We start from the raw sequence: 26,637 nt of genomic DNA on the forward strand, positions 1-26,637 counted from the left end.
ATTTTCCCCTCCTCGCTGGTTCATGCTGCCGCTCTCTCACGAGCTTGTATCCAACTTATATAAATAATTGGCATTTTATGTGTTTGATGTGTAATGTTAAAATACATGTATATATATATATATATATATATATATATATACACATATATACATATACATATATACATATACACACATATATACAGTATATGTATATATATATATATATATATATATATATATATATATATATGTGTAAATGTATGTATAAAATTAAAACCTGTAGACAGTTTTTTTCTGGTTTGAACAGAGCACAGTTTGTGTCAGCAGGGTCCAACATGCACAGGTACGTATAAAGCTCAAAACCTTTGTGTCCCAGATGGTTAAAAAAAAAAAAAAGAGAGAGAAAAAAACCCAATATTCAAAAATAAAATGATAAATCCATGATGCAGCTGGAGTGGTCACATCCAGTCCAGAGTTCAGACAACATATGTGGGGAGTTCTGTGGAGAATTTCACATGTACATGAGGTTTCATACATCCTGAGGGAAAACACAGGAGAGACAGAGGTGTCAGATTAAAAAAAGACAGCATTCTGACATTAAATATATATATATATATATATATATACATATATATATATATATACAACAGAGCTCCAAGTGGGATGGTTCAAGCAGGACAGTAATCATGCATTGCAAATAGAAAGGTCTGACAGACAGGAGGAGGAGGACATTAAGGAAGAATTCAAAGTTACAGTTTGTTATGAACTGAAGTGTAATGAGATGTTAACATGTGAATAACAAATGAATGCATATTCTCAGATGTGACTTAATGAAAGCCAGTGCACACAGAAAAACCTTGAATTAAAAGAAGTGGAAGCTTCACACTAACACAAGCATTTAATTACAGGTCCACCTTCAGATGTTGATTATGTGACAATGGTGTAATTACCTGTGTGGATAAAAAGACCTAAGTAGTGTCTGACAAAGTAAAGGAAGTCTGTTCTCAATTTAGAAACGGAGCTCACTTTACACTGGGGATGGACAGTGTGAATATTAATGAGAATTATTCCTCGCATATTCAAAGGTTCTGAACTCCAGTGCATGAGAACTAGTGACAGCATTGCAGGGTGTACAGCGTGTTGAGCTAACAGTACCAGCTAACAAGATGCATTCACAGTTAGGTAGTCATGCCCACCGATGATATTCCTCCGTTGGACTCGTCTCTGGGCCTTCTTCTTAGGTTGTGCCAGTTGTTGCTTATACTCCTCATCTCCTTTTCCGTGTCCCTTCTCCAGCTGTTTTTAGGCATTCCTCTGTTTCGTCAGGTCAGGACCTGATGTGTAATACTGGATGGCGGCTTCCTAAGTGTGTGTCCTATCCAGAACCATTTCCTCTTGATGATATGGCTTCCAAGTGGGTTATGTCCTGCTCTGTCCCACAGCTCAAGGTTGCTGATCTTGTCTGACCACTTGATTTTAAATATTCTTCTCAGACAGGTGTTTATGAAGGTTTGTACCCGGTGCTGTGTTGCTTTTGTTGTTCTCATTAGAGTGGAAGATCCGAAGTTTGGTGGCTATGCGTATCACTCTGGAGGCCCAGACGTTCTTTAGCATGATGAAGGCTGCTCCTTCTTTCCCTATACTGGCTGTTACATCCCTATCAGTGGCCCCCTGACAGTCTACCACACTTCCCAAATGTTTACTCCCAAGAAGTAAACAAGGCGGAGTCCTTTGTGTAATTCTTCCCCTCCACTTGTGGCTAGTGTACTATTGGCACTTGAGTCATCTTCTTTTTGCTGATTTTGAGTCCAGATAGGTTGTTTTATCTTGCATCTGTTTGTGGTTGTGCGAGTGCCAGATCGTCGGCAAAATCTAGATCCTCTGAGTCCAAAGCGTCCACTGGATCCCATTGCTCCTTCCTGTAGTAGATGTCCTCATAATCCAATCATAACCAGGAGGAAAAGAATGAGACAGTACAGTACCCTGACGTACTCCTGTCTTCACATAAAAGCTCTGTTAGCTGTCCTGCATGGGCTACCCTACATTTCATGTCCTTGTCTGACTCCAGATTAGGGATATGAACTTCTCTGGTATACCGTAGTGTCTTAGCATCTTCCACAAGGTGGCTCTGTTTATACAATCAAAAGGCTTTTTTGTAGAAGCGTAATCCTCCTATAGCTATTACATTGAATGTATTGCTAGGGGCTCACAGTGGTCTCTTTTGTCCTTTTTGATGCTCTTTTTAACTTCCTTGTCAGCAGCTTTATATGCCTTGTGTGCCTTTGCCTTCTCTGACCTTGTCTGGCTTGTGTTCAGTGCAGCTTTCTTTTGTTTCCTTGTTTCCAACTCCAGCAGCGTGTTAAACGAGATCCACTCTTTGTGTTGTGGTTTCTTCCTGCCCAGGACATCTTCACATGTGTCAAGCCAACCTTTCTTGGCTTGATGCCACTGGTTCTCAATCTCTGTATCCTCCACTTTAAAGAGTTCCTGTAGTGGTTGTAACCTGTTGGAAAGGCTGAGTTTGAAACGATGGATGTGTTAATTCTTGAGCAGACCCATGTTGAATCTTTTACGGGGATAGGTGGTGGTGGAAACATGCGTTCACAGACCTTGGTGAATTTCATTCCTTCTGCAGCAGGTTGAGCTTAGAGGGGCAGCTTCAAGATGCATTCAAGAAACCTCGTAAATTTCATCACATTTACAAAGTCCACAAACTAAACGATTGCTCCCACTGTTACCTTGTGATAGTACAGTAGATGCATCACTAATAAAGAAGTCACTGAAGCAGAAAGATGTGTTTATATAAAATCTTTTTTTAACTTAATATGAACAGTGAGATTAACTGACTGACTTTTCATAATCAACCAAATAATCCATTAATCATGAATGAAACGCCTGCTCTTAAGGGACAGTTCAGATTTTTTGAGAAGAAGTTCAAACTGTCACTGAAAACGTAGCTGCCATAAGGGACAAAATAAAAACTGCCCACTTAAAAAAAGGCTCACAAATTATGATCATTTACAGCCATATCGATCAAACCTAATATTATTTTGTATTGGTAAACAAATAAAAATAACGCTTTGTATGCATATTATTTACAACCAATTCAAATAAAAGGTATTTCTGCTAATTTATTTGGGGACCCAAAAACAATTGTTCCACGGCACATCTCTGGGTCCCAACCTAGTGTTTGGGAATCACTGGCATACAGAACAGTAAATCCTCATACGACTAACCTAATCTATCACATTTTCCACACTAAATTTAAGAATAAGATCCCTCTCAAACCATCGCAAACCAAGAAATTGGAGCAGTGTTAGTAGCATCTTGTCCCTAAAGTTCACACCAAAACCAAAGCAAATCTTTTACACAATAGGATGAACAATAGGATTACAGTCAAAATCCTAAATATATTCTAAATCATGTTAAGAAGTGATCTGTAGCTTTCACTTCATTTGCTCGAGTCGACACACGTTTCACAAAAGCCAATCAGCATTGAAACTCCTCCTCTTTTAAGGTTGCACTTCCTTTGTGTTACCCACAAGCAAGTAAAAAAGTTTGCTTTGCATTTCCATGAACAGCGGGTACAGCCAGTGTGTTAGATCATTGCTGTGAAATGAGAATACACATGAGATGAGAATATACGTGTCGCAGTATACGGAAATGATATGGACTGATATAAATACTTCATCACCCTGAACAAAATCAAGATATTGATAAAAAATATGTGCTTTAAACTCCTAAAAAGTCTGTAAAACTCATTGAAATCACTTAACCTGAAAGTTTGGTCTAAGTTTTGCAGATCTGATTTTTATATTTTTATATTTCTAAATATAATTTAATTGCAGTATTCCTGTCCCATCTGTAGACATGAATACTGTATGATGGTGTGCACTGAGTCACTCATCTGTATTCTCAGGCGATTAAAGAGCAACATTACGGAGGAAATTGCACTAATTAGAAGTCAGCGTACTTTCCGTTGTGCTTATTTTTTGTTTAGCTCTGGTTCAGCCCCTGACCGGACCAGCTCTGAGAAACACAACAAAGCACAGGATGAGCCTCATGGAAACAAACACACTTGAACACATCGGTATGAAATGAACAATGGAGAAATGGAATGCCACCGATACCACAGTCAGAACCAGTGAGTGGGCGTTTACCGATGGGCCGCGAGTTGAACTCTGTGTCCAGAATCTCCAAAGAATGCACCAGGTCCCGCTGTGAGCTGGGCGTGGTCTCTGTTGGATTGGCTGGACTCATCATTTCTTGCTCTTTTTCATTCTGCATCTGCGCATAGACGTTGAGGCCTGGGATCTTCCTTGAGAAAAGATTTACAGTGAGGCAAAGGGATAAAAGACAGGAGAGCCTAACTAAAACAGAGCCCAGAGAGATGACGGCTGAAATTCTCTGTAACCTTTATTTTATTTTACTTTACTTTATTTTATTTTATTTTATTTTATTTTATTTTATTTTAATTTGCATTCTCATGTCTTAACTGAGCTGTTGTGAATGTGTGTTTCCCACCTGGGAGAGGAATAAAGTCATTCAATCAATTCAATGATGCAGTCATTGAGGAGGAGCCGAGCACACACACATAAACACTTGTATACACTCTTTAGTGAGGACCAAAGCAGGTGAACATCACTGTTTGTTAGTATTTGTAGAGAATACAGTGTTGGAGATGCTTTACACACACTTTAAAATACAAAACACACTCTGGCTGATTGGATTTGAGCTGCAATAGAAACTGGTGACATCATAGACAAGGCTCATTCTAAAGCTGCATGAACTAAACTGTTTTTATTTTAAAGCGATTATATACTTATTTATATTTATATTTAATATATTAAATGTATGCCAATAGAGCTTCTTAAATGTTGCATGCTGGACAGTTAATAGGTGAAGAATTTACAATGAAAAACAGTTTCCATTGTTTTTTTTTTTACCATTTATGATCATTACCTGTTTGATTTAGGTAACTTAAACCTGCCCCACACTCGAGGATTTTTAAATCTGACTTGATTTTAATAACATGGGAGACCACAGACGTAGTGAACTTTGTAAGTGATATTCAATGTTTTAATCTTGAGAGAGCAGATTCAGCCAAGACACCGGGATATGGAATCTCACAGAAACTCAATATTGTTTAATGTGTCTTCAGATTATAAATATAAAGACATGGAGGCGGACTGCCAGTGTCGTTATTTTAATATCTGTTGCTGATGTTTTGTGCTGCGAAACACAAAAAAACTGTGGATGAAGTCATGGCTGACAAGATCCATTTCCCGGTCAACTCGCTCCGATTGGTTATTGTGGGGTTCTGGTCATGCCCCCATCGCTGCTCAGTCGTAAATATCAAACATGTTTAATACTTATGATTTGAAACGGGGAAGACGATTGTCGGAAGAGCCAGAAGGAGACTGAAATCAGCCCAATCATCCTCTAATGTGGGGCAGGCATTACATTCTCTCTTATGTCGGATTACTCCACTTTCTGTGTTTTCCCACCACATTAATTACGTGTTCCCGCCTCATTAGCGCCAGCTGTGTTTATTTACTCACCTCACCATTAGCCTCACAGCTCACCTTTGCCAGTTCATCTTATCTCTTCATGTCCTTTTTCATGTTTTCAGACCTTTGCCTGAGCGTGACATTTTTGATACCTCTTGTCTGTGTACCAACCATTTTCCGACTTTTTGAACCAGTTTTATAATTTAAACTAAAACTCTCCACTTTCTCTCTTCAGTCACACTCCATCTGAAATTAGCGCAGGTTTTTTTATGACGTCTCATCTTGTCAGTAAGTCTTCACAGCCCTTTGTGCCTTGTTCTTTTGAAACTGCACCTTGGTGAGGAGACATATTTTAACATTTCAGAAAGGTCAAGTGGCTTTGTTCAAAGGACGTCATATTGATATCAGACTGAAGGTTTGACTGGCATTTCCTTCATAGAATGACCTGACAAACCAATCTCCACAGTATCCCCGCTGAGTGTGTGTGTGTGTCTCAGGGGAGAACATTTGACAGACAGCTATCAGAATCCTCTGCCACTTTTGTTTACAGAGCTGTCAGGACGCTTCCGACGCCTTTCACGAGCTCGCTGTCACGTACGGCGCGACGCCTCTGTACAACAGACGTGACATTTCATGAACACTTTACCTCTTGAATTTGTAGATGACAAACACGGCTAAACCCACGACGACCACCGACAGCAGCATTAGCATGGCAGAGCCGCTGTGGTTCTCGCTGGTGTCCACTAGGGGTGCTGCAAACAGAGACAGGAGGGCTAAAAACTGCACAATCCAGACAACAACCGCGAGTCGAATCAGGCAATAAGAAGTGACAAGGATGATCGTTTTGATTAGAGATAAAACATTTGTCGTACCTTTTAACTTATAAGCATCTTTAGCAGGTTTCTGAACCTGAGCACTGACCTTTGTGAAGCACTCACTCTCCCTCGCCAAAGTCCATCGAGAAAATTAGCGATTCTACACCACAGCACGCAGCAGATAATACTGTTCCACTGCTGTGTCCATCAGTAAGTCCAAATATGTCATTTTTGAAATCCTTTGTTTGGATTTTCTCTATGGGTTTTGGTGCAGGTCAGAAAACAGCTAACAAACTGAAAATGGCTGTGTGTTATTTTTGTGAGAAGTCCACATACCAGAAACATGCACTATAATCTCCTCAATTTCAAAAACAATGCACAGCACATATACTGTAAGTCAGTATGGTCTAAACCAGGGGTGTCAAACATACGGCCCGTGAGCCAGAAACGGCCCACCGGTGTGTCTAATCCGGCCCGCAGGATGAATTTGTGACATGCTATATTTTGATCTTGAGATCAAATTGCACTGTATGTGGCCCCGGAACTAAAATGAGTTTGACACCCTTGGTCTGAACTAGGGCTGAACGATATGGACAAAATTTCATATCTCGATATTCATGCCAGATATCTCGATATCGATATGATACGATATGACTACGGGTTCGGTGAAAAGCAAGCATTTTTCAGAAAAATAAAAACATCATAATACAAAAGACTGTGGAAACTTTCCACATGGAAAGTGTTTTATTGATGAGAACTCACTGTGAGACTGTGTACACGGGTACCATGTCTTTTGCAATGTGGCATGTTATAGCGTCTGTAACGCCTTTATGTCTGGTGGACGTCGACTCATATGGTGTAACACTACTGAACGCATCAGTAAACACACTTAACTTGGGCTTCTTTTGGGATACCTGAGAAGTCCCCGGTGTTTCTCTCATTGTAATACACTCTTCGTGCAGCACGCGATGGTGTTGTTTCAGGTGGTGAAACATGTTTGTTGTGCTACCTTGGTTCGTTGCAATTTTCGCCAAGCACGACCTGCACAACACCTCGCTCGGGTTGACATCCTTTTTAAAATCCAAAATACCTCCAAATAATGGAGGATGATTTATGTTTTGGCACAAAATCGCCACCGGCCGCATTATCTTCTGTCACTTTTCTTTCCCGCTGTGTATGTCGTGTGTGTGTGTGTATGTGTGTGTGTATGTGCGTGTCTCAGTCTCCGTCTCCCTCCCGCCCTCCTATGTTTGTCATTGGTTGGCTTCAGCTGTCGTTCCACAGCAAGCATGAAATAAGGTTTGTGGTTGGCTGGCCGTAGTGGTGCATTCAAGGGCAATCGTAAAAATGAAGTTTATTGTGACCGCCAGAGCTGTACATGCAGGGCGAGCGCGGGGGAAAATCTATTTTGTTTATATCGTTGCTTTTTCGATATGAATATCTTGAATGTTCATATCTAGATATCGATACGATAACGATATATCGTTCAGCCCTAGTCTGAACCCATACCTTAAAATGCAACTGTTTTGTAATGCAAGCTGCTGCCAGTGATTTACTGTAGTTAAACACTTCAATGTTCTCGCGGCTCTCACTACTCTAGACAAAGTTCTCCACTATCTCAGATTTCCAATGAAGAGCAGTTCTCTGTCCTCATGAGGGTCTCGTGTTCGACAGACAATAAAAGCCCCACCCACTACAAACTTGTTCATCAAATGAGTGCGCAGCTTTCATACTGAAAGATGACGTACTCACACAATTTGAAAAGTACATATGCAAAGAAATTCTGGATTCATCTGGAAAAAATACATTATTTTGGTTGTTTGATTTTTGGAATTAGTGATAAATGAAGGAACTAAATGTCAGGGTGCTACTGCTCTTACATGAATATTGATGCTTAAAAAACTGTCTGTGCATTGATTGTTGAGCCTGTATGTTTAGACATGACTTATCCGTGTGAGCTGAATTTACAGATCATTTCAACAATCTACAAACGTGTCAGTGTCACACGTCAGTGGATCCAGTTACACACGCATTATGCACAGAATAAGCAGACCAAGCTCACTGAGTTACTGCAAGTAACCATTCATTACTGTCACTGATTGTGTTGTGGAAGCGGAAGAGTGAGGAAGAGGGAGGCTGTGATGAAGATGTTGTCAGACACCAGTGTGCCGGTGTCTGACAAGAGAATTCTCACGGCAGCTCGAGAGTTTGTGCTGTGATCTGCAAAGTTTCACGCCAAGTACGTCTTTGTACATGCTGCCGTGGTGCGTGAAAGCAAGCGTACGCCGTCTTTTTGTGCGTACGAAACACAAGCAATGGTAACCGTTTACCTGCTGAGAGGTGAGCTGCATATACAGTGACTTGGACTCCCGGCCGCAACGTGAACTGGACGAGGTTCTGATTCAAGGCGCTCAGTAAAACCTCAGACAGCTGTTGAGATGAAAAAACACAAAAACAAAAACACAACTGCTGAAAACGATCAACACCAAGATTAAGGCACATCTCAGACTGTCTCATCCGTCTTTGCTTCTGACGTCGTTTGTCGTTCGTCATTTGTTGAGTGACATTTCAGAGTCCTGATCAATCCCTGCGTATGATTGTCCAATTTATCTGACTGGAGAAATAATTGAGGATGAAACATCAGCTGTCTGCATTGTCAGTGTGTGAATGATGCCAATATTCACAGGGTGGACCAGAGAAAAAAACAGAGACAAGTACATAAATGAATAAAAAAATATAAATTGACACAGATGATTTAGAGTCTGGTAGCTGGGACGCCTCCAATCCGCTGCAGGATAAATCAAGAGATCACGAGATGGTAACTTTAGGTGAAACTGCCAGTGTTTGCAAACAACATTACTATTCATTCGTTCATTCAGTCATGGTTCACAGACTGTATATAAAGATAGATGACAACAAAAAGGTGTCTTCAAGTTGGACACGTTCTCCCTCTGGACTCACTTCAGTGAGCTGACATTAGGAGTCTTGTGTCGCAAGAGAAACTAAATTAACAGTGACTCATCACCTTTAAATCAGAGTAAATCCACACTGACACACCTGAACATTTATATTCTTTTTCACGTTTTCATGTCTGATAACGACTACTAAGTAATTACTGAAACTTCAAGAACGAGCCACTTGTAGCCCGGAATGCTTACTTAAGTGATCATGGGCTCGAAGTGGGAAAACATGGGTGAGGCCACCATGGAAACCACAGACAAACCTGCTTGGGACCTACATTGTCAGCACAAATATGGGGCTCAGTCCTAAAACCTGTTTTTTTCAAGAATCTGGAGATACAAGGCTCAACAAACTGAAATCTCCCTCCAGAGTGAAGAGGCGTCTGCCAGGGTGTAATGATATTTTTAGCTTGGCATATTGGTCTGCCAATATTTACTCATCTTAATCTATTTTGTTGACTGGCTAGTGACTAACTAAGGACTGTGAGGTCCCAGGCACATTTTCAAAGGACCAGTCTAATATCTTCACAATATGTCTGCTGCTTTATTTAGACACCCTTTTTTCGACTTTTATTTCCCTGGTAATTGTTGGAGATTAACCCCAGATTTTTAGGATTGTTAAGTCTTTTTAACTGATCTACAGTTCGGCATTGTTCGGATTGAAGCTTGTGCCGGACGTCTCTTCCTGTGATGGCACTCTGACCAATCAGTGGCCGACAGTTTGATGATTTTTATTGCAGTTCTTTATTTTAAAAGTGACCATGGCCCCACAAAAAATCCCTTTCCTTAACCAACTTCCCCACCTGAGCTCTCTGAGCTGTTTATGTCAGACTCTTTGTCTACGGGTCGGTGTTTGTTTGTTTTTTTACGCTGATGCATAATACATTCAATTTAGTCTCACTTGATTTCTGCTTTCCAGACTGACTCTGTGCACCGGGAACATCTAACTTTACTATAAAAAATAATCCAAGATCCAATCTCAGTCGCTCTAAGTCTATTTCCCCTACACAGACTCATGCTTTAATCCTTATACACAATCAAAAAATGAAAGTGATACAAATAAAATCCTGTTTTAATCTGCACACATCAAACATGCATATGTGCAGCTGGATTGTAAAAACCAAACAAAAGGCCTCAGTTTTCTCTCGGCAGATTAAACGCGTGTGTCGCCGTACAGAGGCCTCATTCATCTGCACAGCTTCATTTGTAAATTAATAGCGATCAGAGTCATTTCTGTCGTCCTTCAAGCCTTCCTTGTACAAGGAGTCTCATTTTAAACCATGCTAGGACTAATTACTTTTTTCCTAACATATACCAGCGTCAATAAATCTATTATACATCCTAACAAGTAGAGCGCGCTCTGCACTGCTAAGATGTCAACCTTGAATTAAGATTTATTACTGGCTTGTGGGTGAGAGGGTCTTTCGAGGCGATCAAGCTTGATTTCCTGCCTCTTCTCTCTATCTCTCTCTCCCTCTGTCTCTCTCTCTCTTTCTCACTCTACACTCTGCTGCATTTCTTCCCACGGGCGGTAGATCCAACATTATTATCAGACATTATCTATTATTTGAGGTTCCGAGCTAATTCGTTCCATCTTGGTACGCTGATGATTCAGTGAGCTGATCGGCCGTGACAACTTCTTCGTCTGGAGATTTTTTTTTCCGGTTCCTTTTGAGGCCCACACTGACCAACCCCCCCCAAACACACAGTCAGTACCACACACTAGGTATGGGACTTACGCGAGTTTAAAAAGTCATTCCCCCTGATAACTTGTTAATACTTGTCAGGTCTTATTGATGAGTCTATCGCAGAGGTTCCTCAGGCGTGTTCTAGAATTAGCCTCATGGAAAAAAAGACAAAAACAAAGAAACCTAGAAAATTCTTCAGTGGATCAATGCTGACATCTGCTGGAGGAAGGAGGACGTTTTCTGGGAGCAATTACTGCTCAAGCTTTAGTGCTATAAAAAGAAAATGCCACAAAAAAAACAAAACAAAGAAACGCTGCCATGGTTAAAATGACAGCGACGATAACAAGGTGAAAATCATCCACCTACACATATGTTGTCCAAAAGGAAACAAATGTCACACGCTCACATTAGCAGACAAAGCAGCAGCTGTTGTTCCTGTACCTGATCTAAATGAGCAGAGCTCTTCTCTGGCTTCCCCTCCGTTAACTGTTTGTCAGGCAGCAGGAAAAACTCGGCAGTGGTGGGTAAACCCGGGAGGACGGTGACCAGAAGCTGATCCTCTCTGATGCTTGTAGCCTGGAGGGGAACAAAAGGAAGGGAATGTTAAAGGGAGCTTGAAATAAACCCAATCCTCGGGTCCCAGCTGGGTACTAGGAACTAGAACATTGACATGTGTTAGTAGCTAAAGCACAAACGATGTAGAGAAGATGCTGAACATTTGCTCCATTAGATTCTATGGATTTCCAGCAAAAATGCTGCATATAGAATGAATATTCTACACTTCAGCACATGAGAGCTTGTGAAAGTAAAGCAGGGAGCAGCTAACGAGATGCGTTCAAGAAATCTCGTAAATTTCATCACTTAAAGTCCACTAATTAAATGTTTGCTGCCGCTGCCACTTTGTGATAATAAATGTTTGTCCCAGGAGTAGAAAGATTTGTCATTGATAGGGAAGTGAGACGTCTCAATTCCACCTAAACTGTGCAGCTAAAAACAAAAGAGAAGCAGTTTCCTCACATTAAGCAGCTGACCACACTTCCTGTGTAAACCATTTGCCATAATGCAATAAACAAAAGCTACGAGTTGTTATACTTATAGGACAAAATACATATTTTTGTGCTATCTTTCATTTTTCATACTGTGGTAGTTTTCCCTATTATTTCATGACAACACAAATGTTATCATCGCACATGAAAGCACCAGGAACAGTTTCTTCTTTGCCATTTCTACATCTTAATGGAAAATGTTGTTTTATACTAGTGCTTTTAAATAAAGAATCCTACAACCCATCATTTTATCTATTTCATTACTTTTGTATTTGTATTATTCATTGTAATGACATTTTTTAAGATGGACACTTTTGCTCTCTTTCATTTTGTACTCTCCTAAATCTTACACTTTGATTTTATGCAATATTTTTTTTTATTATGTCTCTGTGTTTTATTGTCTCTGTCAGCACCTTGAATCATATGGAAAGTGCTTTATACATAAAACTGCCTTGCTTAGCTTAGACTTTGTTTATCATGTGAACTATTATAATTAGAGGTAAGTCACACCTGCCCTGTGGCTAAAAAACAAGGCTCTCATAATAGAGTATACACTAGTTTGGCTGCAATATTTCAGTTATATATATATATACATATATATATACATACAGTATATCATTGAGGCTTTTTTATGTGTCAAAATGACAGCTGCATGTATTATTTCAACATTTCTTGTACCATCATGCAGCAGATTTGGATGCAAACACCGTATGTTGCTGTTCTACTTTGTAAGGATTAAAAGATAAACACAGAGGATGTCATTAACTGAATATTTCAACTGGTTCTTTTTTTTCCCTCCTCCTCCCCCTGCTCTTGTGTGGCTTTGTTGTCTTGAATCCTGCAAATGTCTTCTCGTATCAGATTTATCAGATTTACATCTAAAAGTTTCCCCCGTTCTTTTTTCTAAGGTAAGGATTGTCACGAGAAAACGGTGACAATAACAAACAACAAAAGCGACAAGGAGGTGGGCGTATACTCTCGGCTTTATATTTTTGGTTTGGCAGATCAAAGAGGCGCAGACTGCTTCGTGGCGGGGGTTGGAAAAGTGTTGACGTACTAAAGATGTCGTTAAAAAAAAAAAAGGAAAAAAAGAGGAAGTTATTGGTTATAAGTTTACCTGGCATGTCCTGTGTGGGTTGGAATTATGAGCAGGTCAGCTTCAGATGAGTGTGGAACACATATTAGACACATTCTGACATTTATTCGACTGTATGGCCCTGAACTCACAGACTGTGGTTCAGGCCAGCGCAATTAACAGGAACTATACTTTCTCCCCTTCTCCCTCTTGCCTCGTCATCTATCATCATAAAAGTCTGATTTATGTCTGGAGGCCTCTCGAGGGAGGTCATGATGCACTCTGAGGTCCAGTCAAGCACTGACAGTATTTACCACAGTAAAGCAACGGTTTCCATGAAAGGACCCCAGAGAGAGAGAGGGTAAGGGAGAGCTTTACCTGGATCAGAGAGTTCTTGATGACTCGGCTCACGTCCAGCCTCCACTCTGCGACATCAGGGTTGTGGTCATCGAGGTTTGATGAAAAGGCGAGCAGATGAGATCGGAAATATTCTGCCGGGAGGAGAATACATGATAAATGCTTTTATTTTCTATCAGTCATGACATTCAGCATCTATTAGCATCTGCTTTTATGTTTGCTTTGTTACAACTGTGAGCTTCTGTCTGTATTTATTTAAGTGCTCATATAAGCACATACTAGGAGTTCATTAAAATATATTAGTAAAGCTACAGTTGATGTTAACGCACGTCTTTCCTTTTTTTGTGTCTGTAAAGTTGTACATTTGCTTCCCTTAAGTGCCACTTCAAATATGTAAAGTAACACTAAATAATCTTTACTTAAGCATTCTTCACCTTTATCAATGCTTCTACTTTACCTTTATTAATGCTTCACTTTACAATAAGAGTCAGAATAATCATAGCTTAACTATATTTAAGCGTTTATTGACCACTATTAGCATTTATTTGCACACTTTACAATAATTAGTATATGTGTGGTTGTTTATTACTTAGTTAGCATGCTGATGTATTTGTGAAGTCTTTATTAAGTTATACACATGACCCACTTTATAACACGGGTCACAAGGAGCATTAATAAAGGTTAACAGTGGTTGATAAATTATAATCAAGCAATGTTTATTCAGTACAAGGGCTGCAACTACGGATTATTTTTATAAATCATTAATGGAGTATGTGAAATGTCAGAAAATGCTTAAAAATGTTGGTGTTTACCAAAAATAAGTGTTGAAACCTAAGAGCCACATATTTAACCTGGCATTGACCTGACATTTAATATTTACCTGAACCCTTTCTTTTCTTTTTAAAGACTTGACACAAATTATTTGATTCTCCTTTAACTGTTATTTTATCACAGTTTATCTTATCCTTCCTTGCTGACTTACTTTTACTTATCTATGTCTTTTATCTGTTACTATTTATGTTTTTTTATATTTTTTTGTAAAGTCTTTTCTATCGCCCAAACCTTTTGCATGAGCACCTTATTTTGAAAAACTGTACTGTTCAGTAATTCAGCAATTTCACTCAAACCTGTTTGGTCAATGAAGTCTGACCTTGTGTGTGGAGCATCGGCAGAGATGGCCAAAGAAAACAAGACTTAAGGTAAAGATCCCTGCATGTATGAGTGGATAGGCTGTGGTGACACATCCCAATATTGTGTTTACACAGCTACACAATCCCGGTGGAGATGCAGTCACAGAGGCGGCTCACCGTGGACAGCGATGCTTTTTCTGTCCTGCAGGATAGTATTCCCTGCAGACACCTGCACAGTGACACTACTGATGCCTTCCCGGGAGAACGTGCAAGCCACACTTCCCTCTAGGGTGATTACTGGCTGCTGGGAGAGCGAGAGAGAATGAGAGGGGGAGAGGGGAGAGAGAGAGAGAGAGGGAGGGAGAGAGAGAAATGGTGGAGGTTAGAAAGGATGAGATAGAGAGAGTCAAAGTCTCTGGGCTTCCCGAGAGAGAGCCTTATCAGCTACTGGTTAACATCTCACACTGCTATTATTTACACTACAGAAGTGTCAGCCTACTCAGCCTACATGCGCACACACACACACACACACACACACACACACACACACACTGTGCTGCTTTCAGCCTGTGGAGACTTCCCTGTGCAAAACCAGCAGCTTCTTCCTGTCATTACATTATTGTTCTTCTATTAGCTACAAAATGCTAATACTGTTGCATCTTATTACCATGTCAACATATGTGAAAGCCCCCGTTGCTGCTAAACTGATATTGTATAAAATCAAATTTCTCAGTCACATTAAATCCCCAGATAATTTGACTGGGAACTGAATTATAACTGCATGCACATGTTCGGCTGGACCAGATTCAGGTAATGTCGTGTAGATAAGGATAATGAAGTGAGCTCATGTAAGAATATATAAAAGGAGAAAATCCAAAATCTAAGTCTCCGGACATTAACCCTTTTTTTTTTTTTAGATATTCTATTATAGCACTTACTCTCTCACACTTACACCCCTGAGGTGGGCTCGTGATCATTTTGGCCAAACAGATTTGTCCGTGTGTTTAAGGTCTGGACTGACAGCCCTAAAAAGTTACTGCTGTGTTGTAAGAAAACAGCACATCTCTCTCTCCCCCTCTCTCGTCTCCTCAGCTATGATGCGTTCACTGACGCTCGTAAAATCACTCTTGCTCTCGTCTCCTCTCACAGCATCACACACACACATATACACTTGTCCTGTCTCTAAATGGCTTTCTCCAAATATTATACACAAACATACGCCCTTGGTTATAGATGCACACTTATTAAAAAAAATAATTACATAATTACAGTTAATGGGTCGGGTCAGCCAGGCTTTTTGGTCACAATTTAAACTCTAGCACCTATAATTGATTCTCACTGCTGTGGTTTGTGTGAGTTCACTCTTGGTGTGTAAAAAAGGATGTGTTAAATGCAGATTTCAAAGTCACAAACACTCATCGGTGCTGGTAATACACAAGTGAGGAACACATACAATAACATGAAGAAACGAGCGATAACACAAGAGGATGTTGTCATCAAAAGGTGACCAAGACGAAATAGAAACAATCTGGCTAATCTGGTGCACTACTCAAACAACATATACAACATTATATTTGAATGCAAACATTGAAAGGGCTCTCTTAGTCCTGAAAGAGAGCTATCTTTATTTGTAAGAGTCGTTGTCGTGTTTTATGATTCTGTTAAGTTGGGATGATTAACGCTTCAGATTGCAATGTTGAAAGTGACGACAGAGTCCATGGAGCATTTGTAAAATAATGTCACTGTTGTGTTAGAAGGTGAGTTTGTACTCAAGTCTCTGTTGTAGAAATAAACCACCTCATCTTGAATAGATACAGTTTTCTGACCTCAGAAAGACTGAGAAATATCTTCAGTCACAGATTGCACTTTCACGTCGCAGTTATGTAGACATAGTAATATCATAAAATGGCTGTGTATTGGATGTAAAAGTTACTGAGCTACATCACATTTGAAGGATAGAGGACCAGTTATTTGAACAAGGGCAGTAACAATGACTCTAATGCAGACACAATGGTGATACTAAACATTAAATCTAGTTATCCAACACTGATAGTGTTATAAAAACATTAGAACAATAAGAGAGAGCTGCAGTAGACATTAACATGGGTCAGGCTGTATTAGCTGCAGCGCTAACTGTTGTTGGTAATAGGCATAGAATGTATTTAAGGTGAGTCTCTTCAGGCAGAACTTTCCCTGTATGATCTTTTTACATTTTTTTTTTCAATAAACACAGTAGAGTTTCATCTACATCAAACCCCCAGAACAACTCTAAACGGTGTACTAGCATATGCCAGGCCTGTATGTGGCGCTGTAACGCTGCCACAGTGAAGACAATGACATTCGCTCTGTGTCTCTGCCAACAGAGCAAACAATCTCCAAACACAAGAAGGAGACAACGACAAGGAAGATTATGACGTCATTATTGGTCGTCTACATGAAAACGCAAAGGGTGGCATCTTTACAGTTTTAGACCTGTTTTCCATAAATACGCCAGTTCCATGTGGATAAAAAGCCAATTCGATAAAAGAAAATATTCTCCTGAACCCGGCCATAAAATTCAGTCCCCACTTAGCAGTGGAAACCACCTCAGGGGTCACTGTGTGACATGTGACCTCACATGTCATAAAGAATACAAAGCTAGGTTCCCCTCCTCTCTTTTCTTTCCCCTGTCCTGCATGGATGACGGACTCCTCTCTTTAAGCTCTCCTTGGCTGAGGAGAAGACAAATCGTCTTTTTACTGGCCGTCTCTGCCCTATGATCAACTGAGGATCTAGAACCAAGTTAGCTTCAAGCAGCTGACCCTATAATGACCTGGGCAACACACAAGAGAAAAAAGCAGTCAGCCAGACCAACGCAACTAAAATATTAGTGTAATAATTGTATAAATCAACTTGGAAGTCTTTAATATATGCCTTGTTTTGCTTTGTAGATGACAACAATATTGTAAATGAATCACTCTCAGTGACTGGTTTCTATCACAATCCCTTATTGGTAAAAACCAGCCCAGCATCCGATGGCTGCTTGTTAAAACACACACTGTCTTGTGGAGTCTGGCTGTAACAGCTTTGCTGACAAGCAGCTTCGATCGCACTGGCAAATCCAAAGATGTGTTCGGACAGGAAGTGAAGTGGATTTCAGAGGCAAGCGTGGCTGCCAACAAAATCAGTGGAGAGCTGCAAGCAGGGCGGATGGATGGGTGAATGGATGCCAATTTGCTCTTTGTGGGGCAAAGTGAGACCCAGGTGTTCCTGCATGAATATAAAACGTTTTAACTTGATTATCCAGTGGACAAAGGGGGGGGAAAGGCAGGGTGCATTCTGGTCAGTAATTAAGTCTGTTGGTTTATCGGCCAGAATGGCCCCGCAGGTTTTATTAAAGCTGATTAACGAGATTACCTTCTTTTTTGCAGCCTGGACACACAAATATAGCTGAACAAAAAAGCTTCAGCAACCTACTTACTAGCCACCCGGCAACAGAGAAGTGGGAAAAGTCCTGAGTGTACAGTACCTCAGTGTTATTTCCGATCCACCAGATGTAGGTGACCGTTCCCACTTGGCTGGGCCATAGAACAGCAGTCAGATTCACTTCCTTGTTCTTCACCGCCACAAAGGGAGCGGAGAGATGGATATACTCCAGCTGACCTACTCAGGCACACACACAGTATCCATCACAGGCTGACATCAATGCACCATGCAAAACCAAGAAGAGGACACAACAACTTTCACCATTTCAAATGGAAAAAAAAAACAGTGTGAGAGTGCGACAGAGAAAGAGAGAGAGAGGGGGTGTTGGGGGGTGTTAGAGAGTTTGTTGAGAATTTGCTCCTGCTCTGGGACCATTGTCTGCCATCTGTGTGTTATTTTTCATTTGTGGCACTCCTGAGCCTGTGGTGGCTCTATTTGTACAGTTGGCACATAGGATTGACAGATTGTGGGGGCAACAGTGTTCCCTGATCAATAAGTTAGCTCTTTTGCATCTGTCACCCCCGTGAATACACTAGAGGTGGTCAGCCACTGTTACATGTGCGGCTGCAGCAGTGGCTGCAGAGCGTACGCTGACTTGAGTGGAAGTGTAATGGGATTTGTTCCGCCTCACTTGTTTGTTTGGTTATGGGAGGGAGGCATGTTGTGCAAGGAGATAAAGCACAGAATAGCAAATTGTGCACAAAATAGGCCAGCGAATGTGATACAAGACTGGAGGAGAGGGAGAGGTAAACGTAGCAGTGCGGAGAAATCCTATCTTCAAAAATAATCTTACATGTTACATGCAAGTAGAGCATGGCGGTCTCTGAGCCGAGACTGTTCTCCCCGGTGGCGGTCACGCGGTAGATTCCCACCGCTCTGTAGATGTGTTTGATGCCATCCTCGATGGAGCTCACGTTGGAGTATGTCAGAGCGTGTCCGTCTCCAAAGTCCAGAGTGATGCTTGTCCTTGCTCCGTCGCCCTGTGCACACAAACACTTTGAGGAGCTCTGCAAGTTTGGGGGCCTTTTGACGGTTGATTCAGAATTTAAAAGTTACAACGGTACAGACTGTAAGCGGTGGGTTAGTTTGTGTGGATCCCTCACTCCTTCTCACCACTTTATCCTCCACATGAGGCAGTCCATTGCAGGGCAAACCACCATTCACTCTCACATACTCACATATGATCAACTTTGAGTGTCCTCTTAAGCTCTGCATGTTTTGTGGGGGGGAAACAGAGAACCCACGCAGGCATGTAAGAACATGTAAACACAGAAAGGCCCTTGTTCGAGCCAGGATTTGAACCGTTTTTTTTGCAGTGAGGTAACTGTGCCAGCCACAATTCCACTGCATAAGGAAACATGTTGTTCTTTATGGTCGTTTTGGTCACATCAAAAATACATTTTTGTTGTGACCACCCTTTACTTTCACTTCTTCTAGGGTTCACCTGCGCACAGTTTTTGAAACAACTCACGAGGTAGGTCGTTGTTGACATCTTGGAGAACTAACCACAGATCTTTTGTGGTCTGACCCAAATCCTTCTGTCTCTTCGCGTAACCTCAGACACACTCAATGATGTTGCGATCAGGGATCTGTGCACTCCTTGCTCTTCTTTCTGCTGAAGATAGTTCTTATTGACACCGGCTGTATATTTGGAGTCACTGTCGTGCTGCAGAACACGTCGAGCCAATCAGGCGCCTCCCTGATGGTCCCGCATGATGGATTTAAGCATCTGCTTGTATTATTCAGCATTAAGGACACCATTAATAATCCCGACCAAACATTTGTTTGATTATTTTGATTAGAATTGATATTTATGAAAGCATTCTTACTTTACACCATTGTTTTTCAGACTTTGGCACAGTGCTGTGTTCTTTTTAATTTCTGCACAAACAGTTTCAATTTGTCAGGTGTGTTTCTCTGTCTAAATCCGTCAGACAGAGCAGTTTGTGGTCACTGGTCATGTTCCATTTCCATCTATGTTATTTGTCCTGCTGCTGTGATTGGGTTTGCTTACAGCATGGGTGGAGTGAACCGAAACACAGGCGCATCATGGACTTTGTGCTCTTAGAGTGACAACAGTCAACACATCATCAGTCAGGAATTGAAGAATAACGGAAACAACAGTGCAGAGAAACCAGGTGAGAACAGGTGATCTGAAAAGCGTTGTATCATTCACTTGATAACGCTCTAAGTCGAGGTTTGAAACCCTTGTTTATGTTGTGAATATGATGACGTTTGCTTGGTGTGACATTTCCATTTAGCACAACATCTTACCTCCTCCAGGAAAACGAGGAAGGTGACATTGTTGCCTAACGTGGCTGTCAGCGCGCCCTCACTGGTGACCAGATGAAGACCTTTGGGTGCTTGGACGGGACACTGCTGCCTCCTGGCTGTGTACTCCACACCGACTCCAGCCGTGCAGTTATTAGAGACCACTTTCCTGTAGCTGCAGGTGAGCAAAACAAGCACACACTCTTAGTGAGCCTGGTACAATTGCACGCATTGAATCCTGTGTGGAATACAATAATTAATATGTCATAACAGCAGCCTGCACCTGTTCAAGCTAACCCTGATGAATAAATGGTGAAGACTCATTACCACTCTCAGAATAAACATACATGGATGCTCATTAATCACATTTACCTGGACATGATCCCCATCATTGTATATTCCACTTAAACACAATCAGACTGAATATTTTACTTAATTATACAAATGAATGTGGCAGGAACAAAAATGTTTTTCTGAGCCAGGTGTGTTTGGTTTTCTATCCTGTTGGACAGTAGGGAGGGAGATGTTATTGTGCTCTTGTGCCCGTCATGGTTCATGTATGACGTTTGTTTTCTTTAAGAGCTTCATTTTTCAGTCCATGAACACAGAGCTGGTGTGACGCAGCTAAAATGCTCCACTTTTGTCTCCAGTTGTGCAGCATGTTAACATTTTTATCAGATCTAAATCTGACATTTTAATGTTTTACTATCAACAGTGGAGTCCTCCTGGGTTCTCTTGCAAAGAGCCCAATTGGCGACAGACGGTGTGATTACACAGCGATATGGTGATCTTGGTGTTCAGGGTCTGTACGTTCTCCCTGGCATTAGCTCTTAAACCCCATCTATGGTCCCACATAACTTCTAATATTTGTAAATGTCGTTACATGAACATGAAATTGCTGAGAGCTGGCTGTATAGCCTTTACCTCGAACATTATTGTATATATTTTCTTCCTCTCCATCTACTTTAATTACTATGACAAACGACAGACTGGTACGTTTCCTTATTTTACATTAAAAAAAAGACTGACTACACCTGATGCTAATTAAGATTAAATAAATGGTTTAAAACATGACTATAATACAATTTCTAATCTTTTTTAATGGTCCAGGCAGTTTCAGAATATATTATTTATATATACAGTATATATATATATATATATATATATATATATATATATATTGCCATACATATATATATATATATATATATATATATATACAAACATATATACATATATATATATACACATATATAGTATATACGTATAAAACACATTTATTTTCACACTGTTGGTTTACTCTATCACATACCAAAGGTACACAGGTGCACATGAGACAACAGCTTTGAATTCATTAGCTTTTTCACAGATGAGTCAGAGGTTAAAGGTCGCTCTTGAATGTGCGTGCATTCTGTCTTTATATAAGAATGAATCCAAGATAAACATTGGTGAATTCTCAGAATTCTGGGGCTTTTAAGAAGAGACAAGTGAATATTTGCTGTCTGTCGATGCACGGAATCACTGTGCACTGTGTCTGAATCACACATTTTTTCTTTGTGAACAAGCTGAAGCCATATTTCTGCATTCTCACACATGAGAAAAGACAACTGTGCTTTTCTCTAAGTGTCGGGGATGCTGTGTGTGTGTGTGGGACTGTGTAACAGTGGGCTCTTTGACAGGGAAACTAAAATGTGAAGAGAATGTCAATGTGTGTGAAACAAAGGGCCAGAGTGTGGCAGCTTCCACACGACGGGCAATATATTCAACCACAGAAAGGTACCTTTTTTTTTTTGTTTGTTTGTTTCTGAACGAAACAGCCTTCAGCAAAATAATGTGTGACATTCATTTTGCATGATTTGATGAACTAAACAATAACGGTTTGGTGTTTGTGGACTTTACAAAACTCACAAGCATCCGTGACTCAGTGATGCTTCTCACCTGCAAGCCGTACTTGTTGTTATTTGCGGGGAGTTGTGTCATACAGGGTAGATACTGCTGTGCCAGAGCCTGTGTATAATTATAATTATGCTCCATTCAAATGGGGCCGTTTATCAGGTTCACAAGACAAGCACATTTTACCACTTCCTTATAGCCTTTTTTTCCCCTAAACTCCGTCTTCTGAGGCTAACTCTGCCCAAAACCTGATTTTGAAACATGCCAAGAAGTGGGCTTTGAGCTGAGTGAGGGAGAGGAGGAGGGAGGGAGGGAGGGAGAGTGGGGCACAGTGCAGGGGGCGTGGGCTGGTATAGAAATCTGACAGCTTGAGGTGCTCAGTGCAGCTTCTGTTACGTATCAGTAGAGATCCGTAGGGCGGCTATTCCAGAGGCTAGGGGAGACAAGGAGCCTGCGATGTCTGACACGGACGAGGGGAGCGCAAACACTGGAGTCGCAGCCTCCCAGTACCAGGTCTCTGCTATGACAAAACTCTGACACAGGTACCTATGCGTCACCGCAATGTCAGTCCCTTCAGAGCAGGTGTTTTCGGCGGCTAGACCGAGTCACCAGGCTGTGGTCGCTTCTGACCCCAGAGTAGAGATACACGGATGAGCTGTAATGGAATCCGCACCCGCTACTAAATATCAATAATCCACCCGCCACGCAACCGAATGCCCATCCCTAATCTTCACTAGTAAGTTAAGTGATACTTAAACTCAGGATTCTTCTTCTTCTGTGTTTTACTGCAGTTTGTTGGTGTCCCTTATTTTTTAGCCCTTGACAACTACAATAATGGAGCTGGAGACTCAGAACCTAAAAGTTATTAAACCCCTAATCACGCTTCCTGTGTTGCTGTGACCTACTGCAACAATAAATAAATAAATGTTGCTCTGTCGTTCCGTCTCTTCCTCTGCTGCTGATTCAGCTTGAGAATCGAGATAGTTAATGCGTGACATTTTTTTTATTCAATGTCACCAGAGAACACCATAAAAATCAAATTCATCCGAGCCACCTTCAGGCCCCAACCCCAACCCTGGAGACTGTACAACTTCCCAAGTTATAATTACGAGTTCACGCTTGAACCCAGCAATAATCAGCAAAAGTAATGAGCTGCTTAGTATGCACAGAAAGTACTGTTTACTGTGTTGTTGATGGACGTTTTCTTTCATTCATTATTAAGAGTAAAGAATCTGAACTCAACTGCATTGCATTTACAGCCAAACTCAGAAGTCGGGACTGGGAGTGACATCATCCACAAGTTCCTCGTGGTTGAAAAGTCAGACAAAAACATAGCTTAGTGCAGTCATTGTGAGCAATAGCAGTCACTAATACACATGTTTATGTGCTATGAAGGATAAAAGTGCTTGTATGATGGCAGCCATTTAGAAACCCACGTTCCTGTTGGTGAGGTTGTTTTAGAGTTTCCGAGTTTAGAGGGGTCCCCGTGTAAGGAATTCTGACTTCTAACTATAAATGGAACACACACACACACACAATAGAAACAGACCATGCAGTTGTAGTAAAAAGCAAGATGGCAGAACATAGTTCAAAGCAGCTAAAATGGACTGCTTTTTTCCTACCTCCACTTCCCCTATGACAGATCACATGATTCCTGCTGCTTTAGGCCTGTTTGTTGGATTCATCAGCCTGATGAAGTCTGAGCTATTCGGCCCCACCACACTATTCATTTGAGAGACTATTGGGACTGATTGGTGTGTGCTGTTGCTCAGGCCTGTGTTTACCCAGTGCGGTTAAGGAAAGTCATCCCCGTGGTGCAGCTCCTGGACATCGATGACGGATGGAACCAAAAGGCAGGCGTGCACTTGCCGTCGGTCCGCCTCTCGTAGCCGTAATCACTGTAATGATCCGAGCAGACAGATAAAGAAACTATCATTCAATCAGAGACGACTGATGCAAATGTCCCTGAGGCTGTGCTTGGAAAATTCAATTCTTCACACATGGCCTTGCACTGATTTGTCTCACAGACAAATCCATCAAAGGATAATAGAATAGGTTGAGGTGACTGGACATAGTTAATGATAAAATCCCACGAACAGGATCTCATATATAAAAAAAAAAAAACAACTGCTCCGTGCCTCTTTTTCTTTCTTTTTTTTTGGAAACGCAGCCCACGAGTTGTTTGTCCTACAAATTAAAAAGCAGAGCAGCGCTGTGTCCCCAAAATGATCGGGACAAATTGCCCCAATTAGTGCGACATGCACACAGATGCAAAACTGTTGTGATTGTTAATGAAAGCTATTAGGCCTGGTGATTTATGATTGTGATGGTGCTTATTCCAAGAACTGCCTCACTCAAGAGACCTGTAGACTTGGGACCAAACAGGAGGGAAAAATGCTGAGATAATTCGAAGAGATGGGTTTGTGAAGATGTAAAAATGTCGAAATAATAAAATGGTTTTCTTCAAGCTGTTAACCAGGAGCGTCCAAACTACGGCCCGCGGGGCCAATCGCAGCCCTCGGTGAGAGCCTGCAGCTTCAGTTTTATAATGTATTATTTATGTGTCGTCATGTGTCACGCCCATTCACTCAGCTGGTGAGGAGTTGTGCATTAAAACCAGAGTCTCTGATTTGTTATGATATTTGACTCCAGATGTGGAAAGAAAGGAAATTTTTCTTTTCATTTTCTTATATTCCCATTTAAAAATGATAATTGTGACAATGACAATGTCATTTTTATGAAACAGTGCATTTGTGTGTAAATGTTTCTGTTAAAAAAAAGAACCATTGGCCCCCAGAAATCTTCACATTATCAAATATGACCCTCGTTAATAAAAGGTTTGGACACCCTAACCCTTAACCATCACAACTAAATGCATAACCCTAACCCTAAACCTATCCATAATACTGACACTAAAAAAAAAAAAATCTTAAGCCATAAACATCTATTTTGATCAGTGATGGACACACACACACACATCCTATAATCCCTCACTTAAACCCAGGTCTTGTAAATCCTGGCACTTCTGTCAAAAGTATTTCTTCAGTAATGAAGTCATGTGGCTCAATGTCAGATCCATAATGAAAAATGTCTTGTCTTGTTATCTGTGTGATGACAAAACTGAATTTATAACCAGTTTAATTTCAGTGAAATGTCGTATTTCCTTTATTGTTGTGCGTGCTCAGGAGTGTACTTTCTACATCAGTGAAGAGCTGATTCTCTGATGCTCAATGTTAACGTGATAGTTTGGGTTCTTCAGCCAATTAATAACATGTACACCTGTTTAAATCTATGACATCTAAAGAAGTTGTTTGCTTTCAATTTCAAACACACAAGTCACAAAATAACACATTTCGACTGCTTTTTCCTTGTGACCCATTTCCAAAGTCTTTTAACTTCTCATGTCATGTTACACCACTCAGCCAAATATATCAGTGAACTGTGATGAGCATTTATAGGAAAGAGCAGACGTAGGAAGCAGAGCATTTTCATTATAACAAGAGCAAATATGATATATAAATAAAATGAAATAAAAATAAATACAATAAAAATAAAACTATATCATTTCATTTACTTTAAAATTAAGCAGTTTATTTTAGGATTTAATAAATGTAATCTAAAGTGCTTTATGTTGAAATCTTACTCATGAGAAAAGAGCTTTTATTTTCTATAATCAATGCGATATGTATATAACATCATAATTTCTCTGAAATGAAAGTCAGCTGAAGGGTGAAGGTGAATACACACAGGCACTGACACACGTGTGTGTTGATGTAATTATTGTGGACCTTCTCCTGTGGATCATCACAACTTCATCACTCTTATCAGAATAAAAACATGAAACTATGCCTTTAAAAAAAGTTTTCAAAAGTACACTCACCACTCAAAGTCGGCCTCTGTGCATTCACAGGCGCCCGACGTCATCGACACCGAGAAGATCTTTCCCATGACGCACCTGGATATGGGCTTCAGTTTCCGGTAGATTCTCTTCACTCCCATGAGGCACGGCTCGCCCTGTGAGCACAGAGGAAAGTCACATTTTATTTTTTTATGTATTTTTTTTTTATTTTAGGGAGCGGTTTCTGTTTCACTTGCCGGTATAAATAATTTACACCGCGCAGCCAGCCATGTTGTGTGAGAAAAGCACTGCTGCCGCGCTTTTCTTCCGCTCGCTATATGCATTATTCCTCCTTCACTTTGTGGTGAGCTAAACCCAACAACTGTTCGTTACACTGGAGGATGTGCTGCTTGAGTTCTTCTGTGTCTGTGTGTAATACTGGGATGAATGCTTAAGAAGGAGCTTCAGTCAGAACGCTGCCATCACAAAATCCATTTTTAGCCTTGAATCTATAATCTATTGAGTATAGGAAGTGCATATCAAATCAGCTGCAGTAGAGAAAGACACCACCCTGTTTCACTCCATCCTCCAGTTAACGCTGCTGGCT

General features: G+C 40.7%; 1 protein-coding gene across 1 annotated transcript in view; it reads right to left on the bottom strand.

The window, feature by feature from the left end:
* Positions 1-239: 239 nt before the first annotated feature.
* LOC122771694 (VPS10 domain-containing receptor SorCS1-like) overlaps positions 240-26,637 on the bottom strand; it is a 186,640-nt gene continuing 160,242 nt past the window's right edge. The window contains exons 16-27 of the mRNA XM_044029405.1: positions 26,073-26,206; positions 23,977-24,090; positions 20,303-20,474; positions 18,822-19,008; positions 18,072-18,205; positions 14,741-14,864; positions 13,455-13,567; positions 11,397-11,531; positions 8,638-8,737; positions 6,139-6,244; positions 4,143-4,300; positions 240-520 (exon numbers count right to left, since the gene is read on the bottom strand). Coding sequence (XP_043885340.1) covers positions 459-520; positions 4,143-4,300; positions 6,139-6,244; positions 8,638-8,737; positions 11,397-11,531; positions 13,455-13,567; positions 14,741-14,864; positions 18,072-18,205; positions 18,822-19,008; positions 20,303-20,474; positions 23,977-24,090; positions 26,073-26,206 — 1,539 coding nt within the window. The 3' untranslated portion in view covers positions 240-458. The remainder of the gene's footprint in view (positions 521-4,142; positions 4,301-6,138; positions 6,245-8,637; positions 8,738-11,396; positions 11,532-13,454; positions 13,568-14,740; positions 14,865-18,071; positions 18,206-18,821; positions 19,009-20,302; positions 20,475-23,976; positions 24,091-26,072; positions 26,207-26,637) is intronic.

The sequence above is a fragment of the Solea senegalensis genome, linkage group LG6, assembly GCF_019176455.1.
Source record: "Solea senegalensis isolate Sse05_10M linkage group LG6, IFAPA_SoseM_1, whole genome shotgun sequence".
Taxonomy (NCBI): Eukaryota; Metazoa; Chordata; class Actinopteri; order Pleuronectiformes; family Soleidae; genus Solea; species Solea senegalensis.